Below are 16,355 nucleotides of genomic sequence, written 5' to 3' on the forward strand. Positions count from 1 at the left end.
AGCGGCGCCACTTTCGTCTTCCACAGAGCGCTGCTTCCGTATAAATCCTGCCTGTGTGCCGCTCTTTCCTTTCTCGACTCGATGGCCCTTCCTCCCCGCCTTGTGTTCTCGCGTGGCTTCCCGCTGTGACTTTCGGACTCACAGGGCTTCTTGGTCACAGAGGTGGGGGAGTGGGGCTCTCCAGGTCTCGCGAGGCTTCGCTGCCGCCATCTTGCCGGGGGGTCACAGGGACGGAGAGGGCAGTGGTGTAGGAGAGGCGATGCTGTCCCGCTTGGCTTTGCGCTCTCTGGGTAGGTGAGGGCCCCGGGCGGGGCGGCGCTGGGCGGCTGGCAGGGGCTTGGCTGTGCTTTGACTCGCTGTTCTTGCCTTCGCAGCCCCGGCCGCCTTGAGGAGCCAGCTGCCCTCCCTCTCCGTGGGGTGAGTACAGGTGGGGGAGACACCTTGGCCTGTGGGCCGCACTGGAAGGGCTGGGAGCCTACTGCCCCCCTTGGAGTAGCCCAGTGTGTCTCCACCAGGCCCAGGGCCCATCCAGTCCAGCCTCCTGCACCTCACATGGCCCACTAGATGCCTCAGGGGGCACACAAGACCACCAGAGACCTGCACCTGGTGCCCTCCTTTGCAGTGGTGTAGCTGGAGGGGGCGGAGCACTCAGGCTGGCGGGGAGCCTCAGCGAGGTGGGCAAGCGGCCCCTCCCTTCGGAGTCTTACCTGCGGGGGGAGCAAAATGGGACTGTACGGCATTATAATATCAGCCATTTTATTCTCAATACCTTTTCTAATAATCCCAAGCATGGAATTGGCCTTATTTACTACTGCTGCACATTGGGTCGACACTTGCATCAAGCTGTCCACAGGCACCCCTAGATCCTTCTCCTGATCTGTTACAAACTGTTCAGAACCAATCCCAGCCCCTGCCACCTAGCAGCAAGACTGGCAACTCAATGCTACAAGCAGCAGCAGTAGGAGGCTTGGCTCTGCAGGTAGAGCTCCAGCATGCACTTTTCATGTTCTTGAAAAAACCCTCCTGTTTGCTGTGAGCCTCTTGCAGGTGTTTGTCACGTTGCATCTGGTCTATGAGTCCAGAAGCAACTGGTGATGGCATTATCGTCAGTTCCTTCCAGTAGTACTGTACTTCCAGTATGCAGACCATGCAAAGTGGTACAGGGGAAAGAAATGTTGAGCAACACAGCAGTAGACTCTGGAGACAGGCCATCTGGTGTGGTCAACAGGCTTAACTCCCTGACCCCTTAACTTGGAAGAGTTGCTCCTCTTGCATTTCTCCTGGTCCTGTTTCTGTTGTGAAGGCCATTTAGGGATGGGGAAAGGAATTCTGCAATTCTCCACTGTTACAAAGCAGTTTCTTCTGAAGGGTTTGCCGTGTTCATAATGCCATCAGGGTTTGGTCAGTAGGCAAGCTTGATCGAGGCAGTGTAGATATGGGATTTCTAGGTGCTCTCAGGGTGAAACTGCCCTGGGGTGAAGCCCTGCACCAACCTTCCTCTGGATTGTCTATTTTTCACATTGTTATACCACCTGAGGAACTCAGGGTGGTGTATAAAGTTCCTTCCTTCCTTTTGTCCTCACAGCAGCCTGTGAGGTAGCTTAAGCTGAGAGTTAATGACTGTTCCAAAGCCACCTAGGAAACTTCATGGCCATGTCCAATTCCAGAACCATTACACCATCTAGTTGACTCCATTCCCATGCTTGTTTCCTAGTGGTGTGTTCAAGGCTTTTGTTTCTACCAGGATGAGCCCAACTGGATTTTGGTTGTAGACCATTGCCCAACTTTGCTGACTTCTCATATCACCCTCGCAAGAGGGAGCACTTTTGAAAGTGGTAGGTCAAGTCCCCAAATCTCCCTGTCAGCACACATAGTGAAAATGCATTTCTCTGTAAAGCTATCTTGCAGGCAGATTTCTTCCACTTTGTGGATGTTGGCCTGTAGGATTTGGGAAAAATTGAAGGCATTGCTGATCTTTGTCTTTATTGCAGAGTGGTGCATCTATCAAGACCACTTCACACAACACAGCAGCACTTGGCTCCTGTACCGCCTCTGCCAGAGAAGGGAGGCAAAGTCCGTCATGGCATAATCCCTGAAGAATTTTTCCAGTTCTTGTACCCTAAAACAGGAGTCACAGGTCAGTGTCCTACATGTCTGCTCAGAAATAAAAACCAATTCTTGACAAACTTTTTTAAAAAACATAATGTGGCTCATAGACATTCTCTTTGTTTACTATTAGGGAATTTGCATCGTGTTCTGATGTGGTGTTTAACTATTGCAGTCAGCAAATAATAGAAGTACCTAAAAATGGGCTCATATCTCTGTGAATTGGTGTTCAGTGTCTGACTTGCATTGAAAATACTGTGTATGCAAGCTATATATGATGACTGTGTGAGCCAGTGTTTGAGCAATGAGCTAGCCTTTTTAGCAAGACAGATCTAAAGTATAGGAGTGCCATTCTGGAATACATGTGATTGTGACATGTATTCACACAGTTTCGTCCCCATCCTGTGTCTTGATGTAGTTTTGTACTGTATGTACTAAGCTGGTAAAACAGGAGTCTGGCCTGACTCTCCACCATAGTTCAGGTTGTGAACCTTTCAACTCTTGTTCAGGCATGCTGCAAACTCATACTGTTTGTACCACAGGTATAGTCCATGCTACAAATTGATAGAGAAAATAAAATCTGTATTTATTGAATCTGGGTCCAATTTGGAGAGTTTAAATGGCACTTCTGATGATTCATTAAGCCCTGAGTATCATTCACAGTTTGAACGATATAGTTCTTGTCACAGTTTGAATGAGTTCTCTATTCTTACAGGTCACATATGCAGGGAAAGTAAGATACTGATATTCCTGCAAGGTTTTTTTAATGCCCGTTGTCTGCAAAGCTGAGTGTCTGTTTCTGTGTAATGTTATCATTTTGCTTGCTTTTAGGCCCCTACATGTTTGGAACTGGGCTTCTGCTCTATCTTCTCTCTAAGGAAATTTATATCGTAAACCATGAAACAATAGCTGCAGTCTGTATTGTGGGATTGTTCATCTATGGAGTTAAGAAGTATGGTGCTGATGTAGCAGCATTTGCTGACAAGCTAATTGAGGTGAGATGACTCTCTACTATTCCTGTGAATAAAGACCTGGACCAGGTAGCGTCCACTTTTTTTAGGCGTATTTTGGGTGTGCCAGATTTGATCAGATTATCGACCATGGCCTTGGAATCCATCTCCCTTCTACCATGGCGTGGTCTTTAGCCTTCAAATACCGGTTGCGCTTTCATTTAAATTCTCAGCCTGATTCCCTTCTCCATGATCTTTTAAAAGATTCCTATATCTCTATTTGGTTCAGACTCTTCGAAGCCAAACTCCAATCCCTGGACATTACCCTAGAATCACTCACCACTATTGGTCTCAATCAGGCTCATTCCATCATTAAGACCAAACTCCTGGAATTCGTAACCAAGTTATTATTAATATTAATTCCACCTGCTCCCCCTTCTACTTTGGTCTGTTACCATCTTCCAGCCGTGTTGCCAGTTATTTTAGGGAACTTATCAACCCAAGCAAGAGGCGGGCTTTTATGCTCGCCAGATTTAATATCTTTCCCTCTGTAGTTCTCGAGGGAAGATTTCATAATGTGCCGTTTGATAGCAGGACTTGCAAATTCTGTTCCTTGGAACCCGATACAGTGGCTCATATTCTGTGCCATTGCCTGGCTCTCCGAACATTTCGTGTTACCTTTTTAGAACCAATTCTGTCTGCCCTCTCTTGTTCACTGGATGACTCCCTGCGTTCCCTTCTGGAAGATACTTCTGTGGTTACCACTGATTTGGTTGCTGACTATTTGTTAGCTGTTATAAGGAAAATTTCCTCATTTGTCCCACCAACTTGAATTTTTTGTTGTGATCAGAACCCTGTTGTATGTGTCCTGTTTAAAAATTCTGTTTCAATGCCAATAAAGGTTTTTGAACTCAACTCTACTATCCACTGATAAATTTTTATTATTGGTGCATAATTTGTCTTTTGTACCTTGCTTCTGAGTTCTTAGCATGTATACATTATAAAGAGCCTGAAAGATACAATTAATGAAATTGTGCCGTGTACAGTTATGCTAGGAGGAAAAAAAAAGCTAATGCAATGCTAGGCTGCATTAACAGACTAAATTAAGTCAAATCTCTTTTGACTTTACTATGAGTATGACTTTACTGTGATGAGTATGCATTGCATCTCTTGCCCCTGGAAGCAGTGTAACCCAATGAATAGCTCTAATTTCACTTCTCATCTTTCCTTCAGTTTGGTAGTACACTTTAGTGCAGTAATACCATTTTCTCAGTGGTCCTTCTTTAACTTCAGCACTGATGTGCTTAAAAAACAAACAAAAATCTCCCATAGACCCCTTTTCTTCTGTTGCTGCTTTTATGTTGCTTTTATATTTTCAATTGGCTCCAGTATTGTTTTTAATGGTTTTATTCATGTTCCTTTTCTGTTATTTTTTTTATTATGTTGGATACTGCCTTGAGCATAGGAAAGCTGGTATATAAATCTTGTAAATAAAACTGTGCACTTGGAATATTCAGAGAGAAACAACTGTATAGTTTAATATGACATTACACAATTAAATGAATTGAGAAATTAACGCTGAATTATGTTTCATCTGAAATTTTGTACACATTTATTGCTATTGTGAAAAAATGGGATTTACTTCTGACTAAACTTGTGTAAAACCAGACAGAGACCTTTGTGCAACATACTACATTCTGTGAAGTTAAAGATACTATGCTGTGTTTTGAAAATATCTGCTGGGTGTTGAATAGCTTGTACTCATTGTCATGAATCCTTCTACTTAGTCTTATATCTCATCATATATCATGTACAGACTTTCTGTAATTTCTAAATATGGCATCAAGGCTATCAGATAAATCATTCAACAGAACTGGACTTCAAGATTAGATCAGCTTCTCTTCTTCTACTTTCAGGAAAAAGTTGCTGCTGCAACAGCTGTGAAAAATGATTCGATAAACTTATTGGAGAAGGCAATTGAGGACGAGAAGAAAGAGCAGTGGAGGGCTGAGGGTCGCCACTATCTTTTTGATGCCAAGCGGGTACACTATTGAAAATATATTAGCATTATCAGTGCAGAATTAGTTAACATTTAAAATGGCAATCTTAAACAACAACTTCTGGATGATGATGGCAAGCACTCTTTCTGATATAAACTGCTATGTTGTAGTTTGTTGCCTGTTCTCTAAATATATCAGATATCTTTATTTTGTCTTTATGCGCCTATAATGTTGCAACTGAATAAAACCATCATGACTTTCTGGAACTCTAATGGAAAAAATATTCTAAATCCCTTTAGAAATGGAGAGCAATAGCATTATCATTGGACATCTGGAATAATTGTGAGGCTAACCATCCACTAATATCTTGCCTATAAGTCAGTACAGGTTGATCCTGTTTATCTGCTGATTTTATATCTTCAGATCTGGCTCAACCTGAACCCTCTGAAGGCAGCTGGAGCTCTGCTCCAGTTGTGTCTGGAGGGCTTTCTGAAGCCTGCAGACAGATGCACACGCCCTCTGTCGGCTACAGAAAGCCCTCCAGAGGCAACAGGAGCTGGGTTCCAGTCGCCTTCAGAAGGTTTAAAGGTGCCTAAACAGCGGATTTGGTTATCCATGGTTTTGGTATCTATGGGGGGGGGGGCGAGAATGGATCCCTTGTGGATACTGAGGAGTCAGCTGTATATCATAATATTGGGCTGAAAATATTCTGACCTGGGCTATCAAAAAAGATAACATTCTAACCAACCAACGATTAGGTTATATTTAGGAAGCTTTATTCTGTAAGAGTCTTCCAAAAAAGCCAGTGGTCCTGTTCAGACTTTACATGGAACCATGGTTTAATCTTTCTTTTGTGGAGTGTCCCCTAGCCTCTAGCATTCAGGTATGCAAAGTGTGGGTACATTCCAGCATCAGATCCTGACTTGTTTGCACATGCTGTTAAAAACAAGCAAGAATTTCCTGAGTCTAAATATTGTGTTAGTCTAAACCAGGATCAGAAGCACAGCTTTCCTCCTCTCTTGCATGCAAATTAGGAGATGTTGTGTGAAGCCAGGATAGTGGGTCCATGTGACATCTGAATGGGATCAGAGTTTGACGCACTTATCATTAAGGGCAAACTGAAAAAATCTATCATAATGTTGGGAATCAATGATGGAAAATAAACAATAGATGGGCTGGATTTTAGGACATTCAGTCCAAATATAAGGAAGAACTTTATCTAGAACATTGTCAAACAATTTGAGTGTGTGTTTAGTGGCACTGAACACTCCTGGGTGGGGGGGAGAGACATCCAGTTTGATTAGGCTGTAACTTTGATGACAATGTGGAGGGACCTGATATGGTTAACTTAAACACTTAACATTAGTTTAAGGAGAGACATGGTCTGAGACTGAGAGGATGTGTGGTTATGTCCAAATTTGCTAATTATATTTGTGAATGAGTATACAGAAAAAAGATGTTGCTTCAAACTTAGCTTTTGTAGGTTGTGGACTTGATGTTATCTGCAAATAGAAGGGAAACAGGAGACTGCCTTAGCAATGTGGCATTTCTGCAAAGTGAATTCATTCAGAAATTACCATGGCAAAGCAAAATATATTTTTTTCTTCTCTAGAACAATGTTGCTATGCTGTTGGAGACTAACTACAGGGAAAGGTTGCTCAATGTATACACCGAGGTGAAGAAGCGACTAGATTATCAAATGGCTATGCAACATCTCAAGCGACGCAAGGAGCAAGATCACATGATTAGCTGGGTTGAACGAAGTGTCAGACAGAGTATTACACCCCAACAGGTACTTATAAAATGCTGCCCTGTAGGTACTTGTGCATGACTACTGGTTATACTTTGTTGCTAGGAAGACTGAGTTCCCCCTTTATCTCCATATCATAAAACAGAAATGCACCTGAAGTACTGGAGCAATATTTAGTATATTTTACATCTGTTTTTCAAAGATTGCAGTGGAAGAGAGGAATGCTTTTGCTTTTAGATATAAGTCTGAAATAGCAACAGGCTCTTGTGTAGGGTTTTTTCTTCTTAAGTTCCATTGCTTATATTTAACCTGTACTTGCTTCCTAGAGTTCAAGGCTCCTGCTTACGATGTACATAGATGGGGCTATATAAATATTAATCTGGACAGTCTTATGTCTTACCGTTGGAGCAAAGTTGCTCTAATAATGGAAATTTGTCTTCTAGCTCTGTGCATGCTACATGAGTTTACTGGTACTGATTAACTCTTGGTTTTGTGCACATATTGATCAGTTAATAATGCAACATACAAAATGTTGGAAGTGATACTTTTAAAAATGTTGTTATAAAACTTGTTCTAGTTAAGATGGTTCAAGTTGTTACAAAGCAGGGCTACCCTCCAGCAGAGCTGAGCCATTTTTGTATTTCAATGGCTTTAGGTATACTTGGCTCTGGTGTATTATGGCCAAGGTGTGTAGAGTCAGGACATGCCGGACTGGTGAGAGGCCTCCTTGGTTCTCTTTTCTGCTTCTCTACACAGCGTGTGAAGGAACTAGGAAACTGTTAAAAAGCTGAACAGTAGCCAGTCATCTTGCTCTTCTTTACACTCTGTTTTTAGGAACTTTACATGGAAAAAGCTTAAGAAACTCTGGACTTGACTCTAATGACAATGTTGAATATTTTTGATTTACTGCCCAGTCGTTCCACTGTTGTAAATTGGCTTCTGGTGGTGTGCACAGAATGCCACTTGTGGCCATTTTAAGAGCTCTGCTGCAGTCGGCGTGAGAGGACAACATTTGGACTGGGAACATGAGTCTGAGGGGTTAGGGGGTGGGCAGGATGGGGCAGAGAGGGTGAGGAACAAGGAGAAGAATGGGGCAGGACAAGACCTGGAAGAGGGAGGTATCTGATATACCTGAGGTTCTCAAACCTAAATAAAAAAGTTTCATTCTACCTCCCTCAAGCTTCTGTGGCTATAATGGTGCTTGGGCAGCAGTGCCCCCCCCCACAAGTGGCAGAGTGTTTAACCCTTGATGCACATAGCCTAATCTGCCCTGTCAGTTTTGCAAACCACCAAAAAATTGTGATCCACTCATGGGCCATGGACCCACAGTTGGAGAACCACTGTGATATACGATCCATCTTCCAGGGTCCACTTGGACTTGTGCCAGCTAAATTGCTGGCATGGTCTGAGTAGACCAGTTCTGACGTGGGAGGCTTATCTCTAGGTAAGGGGACAAACATTCCTATATCTGGAGGAGACCTCTGGGATTCCCCCTCCCCACAATGTGGTGCAGCTGCCTTAGCAGGAAATGGAGGGAATGGATAGATTGGGCTGTTATTCAGTAATGTATAAAATGTAATTTCAAAGCAGTGTACATGCAGATTAGATTGATTTGATTTCCACCTTATTACCTAGAATGACCAACTGACAAATTCTGCACTTATTTTTCAAAGTTGTTTTTTACCTAAGATGATCTTAGAGTGCATGTGTTTGCTTTTGTATTGCAGGAAAAGGAGAGCATTGCCAAGTGCATCTTGGACCTGAAGACGCTGTCAAAGTCTGCACGGGCAGCTGTTTGAATGCAGCATTTACTTGTTAAAACATATGGTTGCAATTCTTAATTAAAATGTAGTCTTCTTGTCCTTACTCTGCCTACAGTTACTAGAGTGAAACATTCAAACTGCCATCATTGAAATAAGGTTAATTTGCATTAAGAAAGTGTATATATCTTGTGAAGAAGATACAAATAAGCATAGTGAATGAAATTGTTTTTATCTTCTTTCTGTTTCCAGCCCAGAAAAGCAATGGACATTGGCACACATTACAATTTAGTCATAGTTGACTATTAAATTTAAATTACATTGGGGAGCTACTCCTTTCTATATTTAGTGTGAGAAAGCAGCCAGGATGGCTGATCATTTGATATGGCTGAGCCCAAGTTTAAAAAATGCAACTTGTTTTAGGGCTGGGCGGGTACATTTAATTCATTTGAATAATGTGGTACTAGATTTAGCTCTGTCTTCCTTCCAGGAATTAAATTAAGAAGATGGGATGGGCACTTGGTAAATGAGCAAGGACTTGCTGGGTTTCAGAGGCACTTAAAAGAAACCCCTCTCTTGTTGTGGGTGCTCACCCAAAGAGACTCACTTTTGGCAACTGCATTTATGTTCCCCTTTGCAAAACAGCCTTGTGAGTAATGGTTTGCTATTGCACATAGGAAATAGGACCCTTGTCCTATTTCTCTCAAATTTTAAGCCTACCATTTGTGACTTTATGGTTTCTCAACTCTGGGATGAGATTATTTTTGCTTTTAAGCATAAACCAAATGAAGTACAAAAGTGGTGATTGGAAGATGGACAAACAGGACAAGGGGTGTAGTAGCACAGCTAGCTCTGTCATCCAGCCTTCCCTGCTTTCTTATTTTCATCTGTAGCCATTAAGGCAAATGGGAAAAATAACATACCCCTTGCACAGCAGACAGTTGGCACGATTTCTATGTGCTTTCAAAACAGAAAGCACTGTACCGAGAAAAGCTGACATTTTCAGGATCCTGCATAAACTCTGCAACTTAAGCCAGCGTATCATGCTCTTAATTTTATAGATCTTGTTCTGTTGCTTCTCAGGAAGGGGATAAAACCAGTGCAGCATACTGTAGCTGTATATTGTGATTGCTGGGAACCGGTTCTGTTCTTTGGAGCAGAAGATCATCATAGCATTTCTATCATGGTCTTGGATCTGATCAAGAACTGGCACTCACTAACTATAAGCATAAAAGGAAACACAGCAATAGTTTGGTCTCTATTTTGATTTGTAGTCTCTGCTAGTTCAGTGTAAATTGGGTGCCTTGGGTGTCCTTCGGGGAGAAATGTGGAGTATAAATCAAATAACTAAATATAAATTGTGGATGTGCCCAGAGTGCAAGAACCTTCTGGTCTGATAAACTTCACTTTAATGACACATTGATCATTGATACCTTTGATACACATTGATACCTTTCCACACCTGTGTGGTTGTGTGCATAGAGGGCAGTGTTATGTTTGTATGTAGCTGTGGGCAATCAGTACAAACTGGGGTCCAGAAGTGTATTCTCAAGGTGCCATGTGAAGGAGTCCACAATGTGCTTGGAAAGAGACGATGGCTGGAGTGGGATGTGTGTAGCAATGACCGCTGCATTTGTTTAAAAGAAAGAGATATATATTGCCTTTACTGTGCTCAAAGTGGTGCGCACATAAAAACAGTAAAAATCTATGCATAAAAACAGCTAAAAAGCTATACAGGAGCCAATTAAAATATAAAAACAGCAGCAACATAAAAGCAATAACATTAAAGCAGTAGCAGAAGATAAAAGGTCCTTAGGAGGTCCCTATTCCCTTCTTTAAATGTCAAGTGACATAAGTTTTTAATCCCTGCTAGAGACCATATAAACCCTGCTGCCAACTCTACAATACTGCTTCTCACACCTTGCAGAAGGTGTCTCCATGCAACCTCCTTCACTTCACATAGCACCTTGCTTCCAAGGGCCCCTGAACCTGGAGCAGATCTGTCTGTGTCCATGTGCATGCATGAACACTGTAGTGGGGAGGTAGCAGCAAGACAGTCCTACTGATTAAGTTTACAGAAAGGTAGTAAGATTTGTGTACTGCTTTTCGACCAAAAAAGTTCACAGGATAGTGATAAATATTTCTTTGTCCTCAAAAAGCTCAGTCTAAAAAGCTTTCTAAATTTCCTGCTGAAATGATGGGCTCATAGTATTTAGTAAAGGCAGTGAATAATTGACTCTTACAACACAGTCTTCCATAATGCGATATTGCTCATAGTTGCAATCAACATTCTGAAAATATATTTTGTCATGTTGGTGGATCCTTTTCCAAAACTGGCAGCTTTGCACATGCTTAATTTTCCTTATGTCTATAGTTCTGTATATGTATGGTGTTTTCCATTTTAGATTTAAAGTAACTTCTCACTTCTGCTGTTGTATATGACTTCTGTTCATATTCTAAACACAACAGGTAGAACTTGGGTACTACTTTTCAGTTCTGTCACTTCATTTCATGCACTTAGCTATGTGTTTAAGGTACTGACCGTTGAGACAGATGGTGTGGGGCTGTCCAACTAAGCAAACTTGGTAGGCAAGCTTTATTCTTATGCACAAACTATGTGTTGGGCACCTAACCCTAGTGTTGGCACACATTTGAAGGCATCTGGTTGGATCAAACAGGTGCATGTTAGTGCATACTTATGATGCCAAATCTTAGGGTTATTGACTTAGTTTCTAGAAGCTGCTCTTGTGTCTTCATCAGGAACTTGACCTGGAGATGTTGGCAAATGATAATGCTCCTCTTAGTGTAACATTTCTCTGTTGATTTCATCAGATCAAGTTGCACAGGAAGCAGTCTGTTAATGTTTTCTGGTCAGTTACTAACCTCACCAGATCCTAGCTCAGAAGCGTTTGCCTAATATTTTAAGACTCCAAGATGAAGTAGCATTATCTAGCACCAGTAACTGTTGTCTGTTTCAACAACTTATGACACCCTTGCAAGATTACAGTTCTGTGACACACAAGACTAGTCCTTGTCTGTGTAGAACTAGGGGAATACTACCAGATACCACTCAGGAATGGGTCTGCAACAGCTGTCCTAGAAAACACCAGTGTGACCTTTCTAGTGGAACTTGCAGCAGCTCTGCTGTTTAAAAAGGCAGCCAGGGATTTGCAAGCTCACCTGATGTACTGCAAAGCAGAGTTTGCAGAACTGGTTGAAACAGCCACTCAGACTTGAAAATCTAATCTTGGATGAGTTGAAACTAAAACTAAAGCAACCAGACACACACAACTAGAGTTCTTTGAAAAAAAATAAATAAAGCTTGTATGCCAGAGTTATAATGCCTTTACTGTCCATTCTGTGTAGAGAGAGATTTTGAGAAAATAGTTCACCTTCCACAGTGGCATCCATTGGTGTTGGCACATGATGGTGGTGGTACCAGAGTTCATATTGTAATGGTGTGCACCGCTTAACGACAGGCATACGTTCTCTTATCCCTGTTGTTATACAATTAGGTCATTAAGTGAACATTCAGTTCAAGCCATTGCCTTTGTTGTTTAAACAGACACTCCCTGCCAGACACTAGCTAGTTGCACAGACTACTGAAAAGAGATTGCCTCTCCTTTGCATTAAGAGACTCTTTGATGTGTAAACAGACACTCTGCTGCAGGTTATTGGAGATGCAATTGCCTCATTAAGAACATCTTTATTGTACTTTTGTCCACCGTCTGTGTGGTCTGTTGTTAAGCGAACAGTTGTTAAGCAGTACACGCCTGCATAAGGTGCCTAACAATAAAAGGGGTGGGTGGGAGAGCAAGCCATCCATAACATGTTTGATCTAAACACAGGCCTGAGTGGTGTTCTTTCTTGCATGAGCAAGGAGACCAGCCATTGAATTCATAAGAAAGGGAAATTGAAATGCAACCCTGCTCTTTGCCTCAGTACAGGATCTTGATGCTATGGCAAGTTCTCTGCCACTAGCCCAAAGGGAGAACTCTACTCATTTGCAGGGGTTGATCCTCTTCCAGTAGTGTGTGGAAGCCTGTTTCCAACCCAGTGTGCCCTGAGTTACCTGAAGCCAAGCATGTTTCCTCTTCTCAGGTAACAGTCAAAATGTTTTAGCTGCTGAGTATAATACAAAACCAAGAACCATCCCAGGATCTATATACATACCACTTTTCAACAAAAAAAAGTTCATAAAGTGGTTTAGAGAAGAAAAAAAAATCAAATAACTAAACGGCTTATATTTAAATATATTTATTACATCTCTATATTTATTACATTCTACATTTCTTCCTTCTCCAAGGAGCTCAGGGTGGTGTACATGGTTCCTTCCCTCCTTTTGCTCTCACAACAACGTGTCCCAGGAAGCTTCATGGCTATACAGAGATTTGAACCTGAGTCTTCCAGTTCTAAGTCCAACAGCAGAACCACTACACCATCATGGCTCCATATATAGGCCCAAGATTTCAGTTTTACCACTCCTTTCTTTGTCATTGTTAAGATTTGATATTATCATCAATGTACAAGTGAGCAATAATGACAGGTCCCTGGCAAAACGAGCTTACAGGTGAGACCAAGGTGACAAACGAGCACAGGAGTTAATACACTGAGCAACACTTGAAGGTGCAGTGCCTGTTGAATGGACAGTACCCTTATGTACTGAAGAGAGCTAGTTCAGTTGTAGAGCACATGCACTATGCGCATAGGATTCTGCTTTGAATCCTTACTATCTCCACTTCAGACTCTGGAAAGTCCTTTGCCCAAAAGCTTGAGAAGCCACCACAGGTCCCTCCCATTATGTAATAGCAGGTTAGATGGAGCAATGACCTGATGCTACATAAGGCAGTTACGTATGTTCAGATGTGGAGGGAGATACGCTGTGGTCTGAGTCTGTGCACAGGATGTAGGTTCTTAAAATCTGAATACACGTTTTCCTGAACTTCTGTATCCTGAAAGAATAGATGATGGGATTCATGACGGAATTGGAGTGGGTGAGAAGGATGCCCACGTACATAATGCACTTATTGGGTTGAATGGCAGGGTGGAAATAAAGGATACAGTTCAGAATACACAGAGGCAACCAACACACTGCAAATAAGAACAGTACCAGAGTCAAAGACTTGGCTGTTTTGAACTGCTGCCTGTAAAACGCTTTTGACCCCCTGAGGCTGATTGACCTCTGCTTCAGCTTTGTGTGGATGATCCAGAAGATCCTTGCATAGAGGAGACACATGAGGATCAATGGGATGAGGGTGCCGACGAAGAAGCTCACATAGACCATGTACTTCATGTCCATCACAGTGATGAATTTGCACTCCACATCACTACCATTTGCAGGTCTTCCTGTTCCCCACAAAAATGGGGGAACAAATCCCACCAGCAGAGAGAGGAGCCAAACTGTTCCAAGAGCCACATAGATTTTTTTCTGACTGTTTTTAATCTGGTACCTATATTTAAAAGTGGCAAAGTAAAATCCCAATGTAAATGAAATGAAACTCTTTAAAGCAGCTGCTCTGAACACACAAGATAGATCAGACAGAAGGGTGTAGGTGATACTTTTGCTGCATTATATTTTTCATCACAGAGGCAGCACAGGAAGACCATGACTATGGGCTTGGATGTCCACAGGAGACCATTTAGGCAGGGTTGTAGACTACACATTACTTCACTTGCAGACTATGTTTCTGATCATTTTGCTGTGTTTTGCACAATGACTGACTGACAGTGATTGCCACAGTTAGGGCACAATCCTAACCCCTTATGTCAGTGCTTTCCAGTACTGGCATAGCAGTGCCAATGGGCCATGTGCTGAATCCTGCAGTTGGGTGTCACTCAGGGAGGCCTCCTCAAAGTAAGGGAATGTTTGTTCCCTTACCCCAGAGCTGCATTGCCAGGGGTTAGGACTGTGCCCTGAATCTCTCTCTCTCTCTCCCCTCCCCCCTCCCCCCTCTCTCTCTCTGTGTATGTGTGTGTGAGTGAGTGAGTGAGTAGAGAGAGAAAGTCATCGCAACACCTGCTCTTAAATTTGCTGTTTCCCCAATTTGATCTTAAAGGAAGCATTGAAGCTGGGCTTCCTGTAATCTCTTCCCCTGCCCATCTTAAATGGTGCTTCTGATCCCCCTCTTTTTAATATTTTGAAATGTTCTGAACCGTGCAATTACAGCTGCTTGCTTTTTGCCACATGTGTGCAACTGTTTAATGTCTAAAGGAACACTAGGATTTGTCTGATACATAAAATAGGCTGCCATTGGCTTACTGTTGTATAGGGAATGGTGAAAGGAAAGCAAAACATTTTATACAGAACAAGCAGAAGTGTAAAAGTTTGCCCTCTTCTAAACCAACTCCAAAATTCAACCTAATCTACACCAATTCCTATAAGATATCAATGCACAAATACAAACCCATTTGGTCAAATACATACACTGGCATTCATTTAGTATATATCACTCATATGATCCAAGTCTTCTAAATATCACCCAAGCATTCAAAACTTGATACTCATCCTTGAAAAATTGGTCGTTTAAGAATCATGACTTACCGGGTGAGTAGCCTCACGATCAGATATCTGTCGATGGCTATGGCGAGCAGAGACAGGATAGAGGCTTGAGTAAAAAAGATGAGCAGGCAGCACATGAAGAGACAAGCGTTGTACGGCATCCAGAATTCGAAATTCACCACGATGGCCACTGGCATGACAAGCCCAACAGCAATGTCAGCTACTGCCAGGGAGCTAATGAAGTAGAAGACATTCTTCTGAAATGCTGGGTTTAGGCTCACCACCCAAATGATCAAAATGTTACCCAGGATGGCAAACACTGCAATCACCACCTCAAAGACAATGTAAATTATGTCACTAGTACCTAACACCAGCATCTTGGAAGCCAAGACCTCAGCTTTAAGGTGGGAGAGTCCAGTGTGAAAAATCTGAAATGAGAGCTACCTTCTGACACCAGAATAAAAGAGGCTTTGACCAGTGCCTTCCTGACTAACTTCGTATAATGAGAGAGCTGTCCCTCCTTTGCAGGATTATCAGTTCTGAACTCAGAACAAATGATCACATCTTCTTTGTTCTTGAGCACTTTTAGATTCATGGAAAGGCGGGGCTGAAGGTTTGAAGAGGAAGTCACATGTTTGTAGATCTTTCCTTTGAGTTTTGAAGGCTTTCACAGAATTAAAAGATGTCAGGGATGCGTTTACATATTTTCCCTCTTCTATTATATACAGTACATAAATATCTAACACTGGTGCTTAGCAGACATACGTTTCCAGGACCGAATGATGAAAAAATGCACATCTCTAAATGAGGGAAGTTAAAATGTTTTGCTTTGAACCTGAAGGATAAATTAGACACACAACAACGGAAGGTGCCATGACATGCCACTTTCAGGATGACTGTATGTACCAGTTTCCAAGAATTGCTTATTAAACACTCCAATCTGTCTCCACATGTTCAATGCATTGTGTTCACTAAGTTGCTGGAAAAATGTCAGCCATCTAGACACATATACACATGGTAGGTGGGAATGCAAAGTGGTACAGAACTACTTGGCTGCAAACCTGTATACCCTTTCCTGGGAGTAAGCCCCATTGGTCACAATGGATCTTACTTCTGCATAGACATGCATAGGATTGCTCTGTAAATCCCAGTCGTTCTGTACCACTTTGCATTCCCACTTCTTGTTGGCAACCTTCAGTCTCGAAAGACTATGGTATCGCGCTCTGAATGGTGGTTCTGTAACAGTGTCTAGTGTGGCTGAAAAGGCCGATTTGGGAGTGACAATGCCTT

At 42.3% G+C, this 16,355-nt stretch overlaps 2 protein-coding genes across 2 annotated transcripts; one reads left to right on the forward strand and one right to left on the reverse strand.

The window, feature by feature from the left end:
• The first annotated feature begins 179 nt into the window (after positions 1-179).
• ATP5PB (ATP synthase peripheral stalk-membrane subunit b) lies at positions 180-8,672 on the forward strand. The gene is made up of 7 exons (XM_066624781.1): positions 180-290; positions 375-417; positions 1,992-2,137; positions 2,938-3,101; positions 4,973-5,098; positions 6,669-6,848; positions 8,534-8,672. The coding sequence occupies exons 1-7, from the start codon at positions 260-262 to the stop codon at positions 8,603-8,605; spliced, it is 762 nt and encodes a 253-aa protein (XP_066480878.1). The 5' UTR covers positions 180-259; the 3' UTR covers positions 8,606-8,672.
• A 4,743-nt stretch (positions 8,673-13,415) lies between these two features.
• LOC136648554 (adenosine receptor A3-like) lies at positions 13,416-15,442 on the reverse strand. The gene is made up of 2 exons (XM_066624670.1): positions 15,108-15,442; positions 13,416-14,016 (listed from the first exon to the last, which is right to left on the reverse strand). The coding sequence occupies exons 1-2, from the start codon at positions 15,440-15,442 to the stop codon at positions 13,416-13,418; spliced, it is 936 nt and encodes a 311-aa protein (XP_066480767.1).
• Positions 15,443-16,355: the final 913 nt, after the last annotated feature.

This window comes from Tiliqua scincoides, chromosome 4 (assembly GCF_035046505.1).
Source record: "Tiliqua scincoides isolate rTilSci1 chromosome 4, rTilSci1.hap2, whole genome shotgun sequence".
Lineage (NCBI taxonomy): Eukaryota > Metazoa > Chordata > Lepidosauria > Squamata > Scincidae > Tiliqua > Tiliqua scincoides.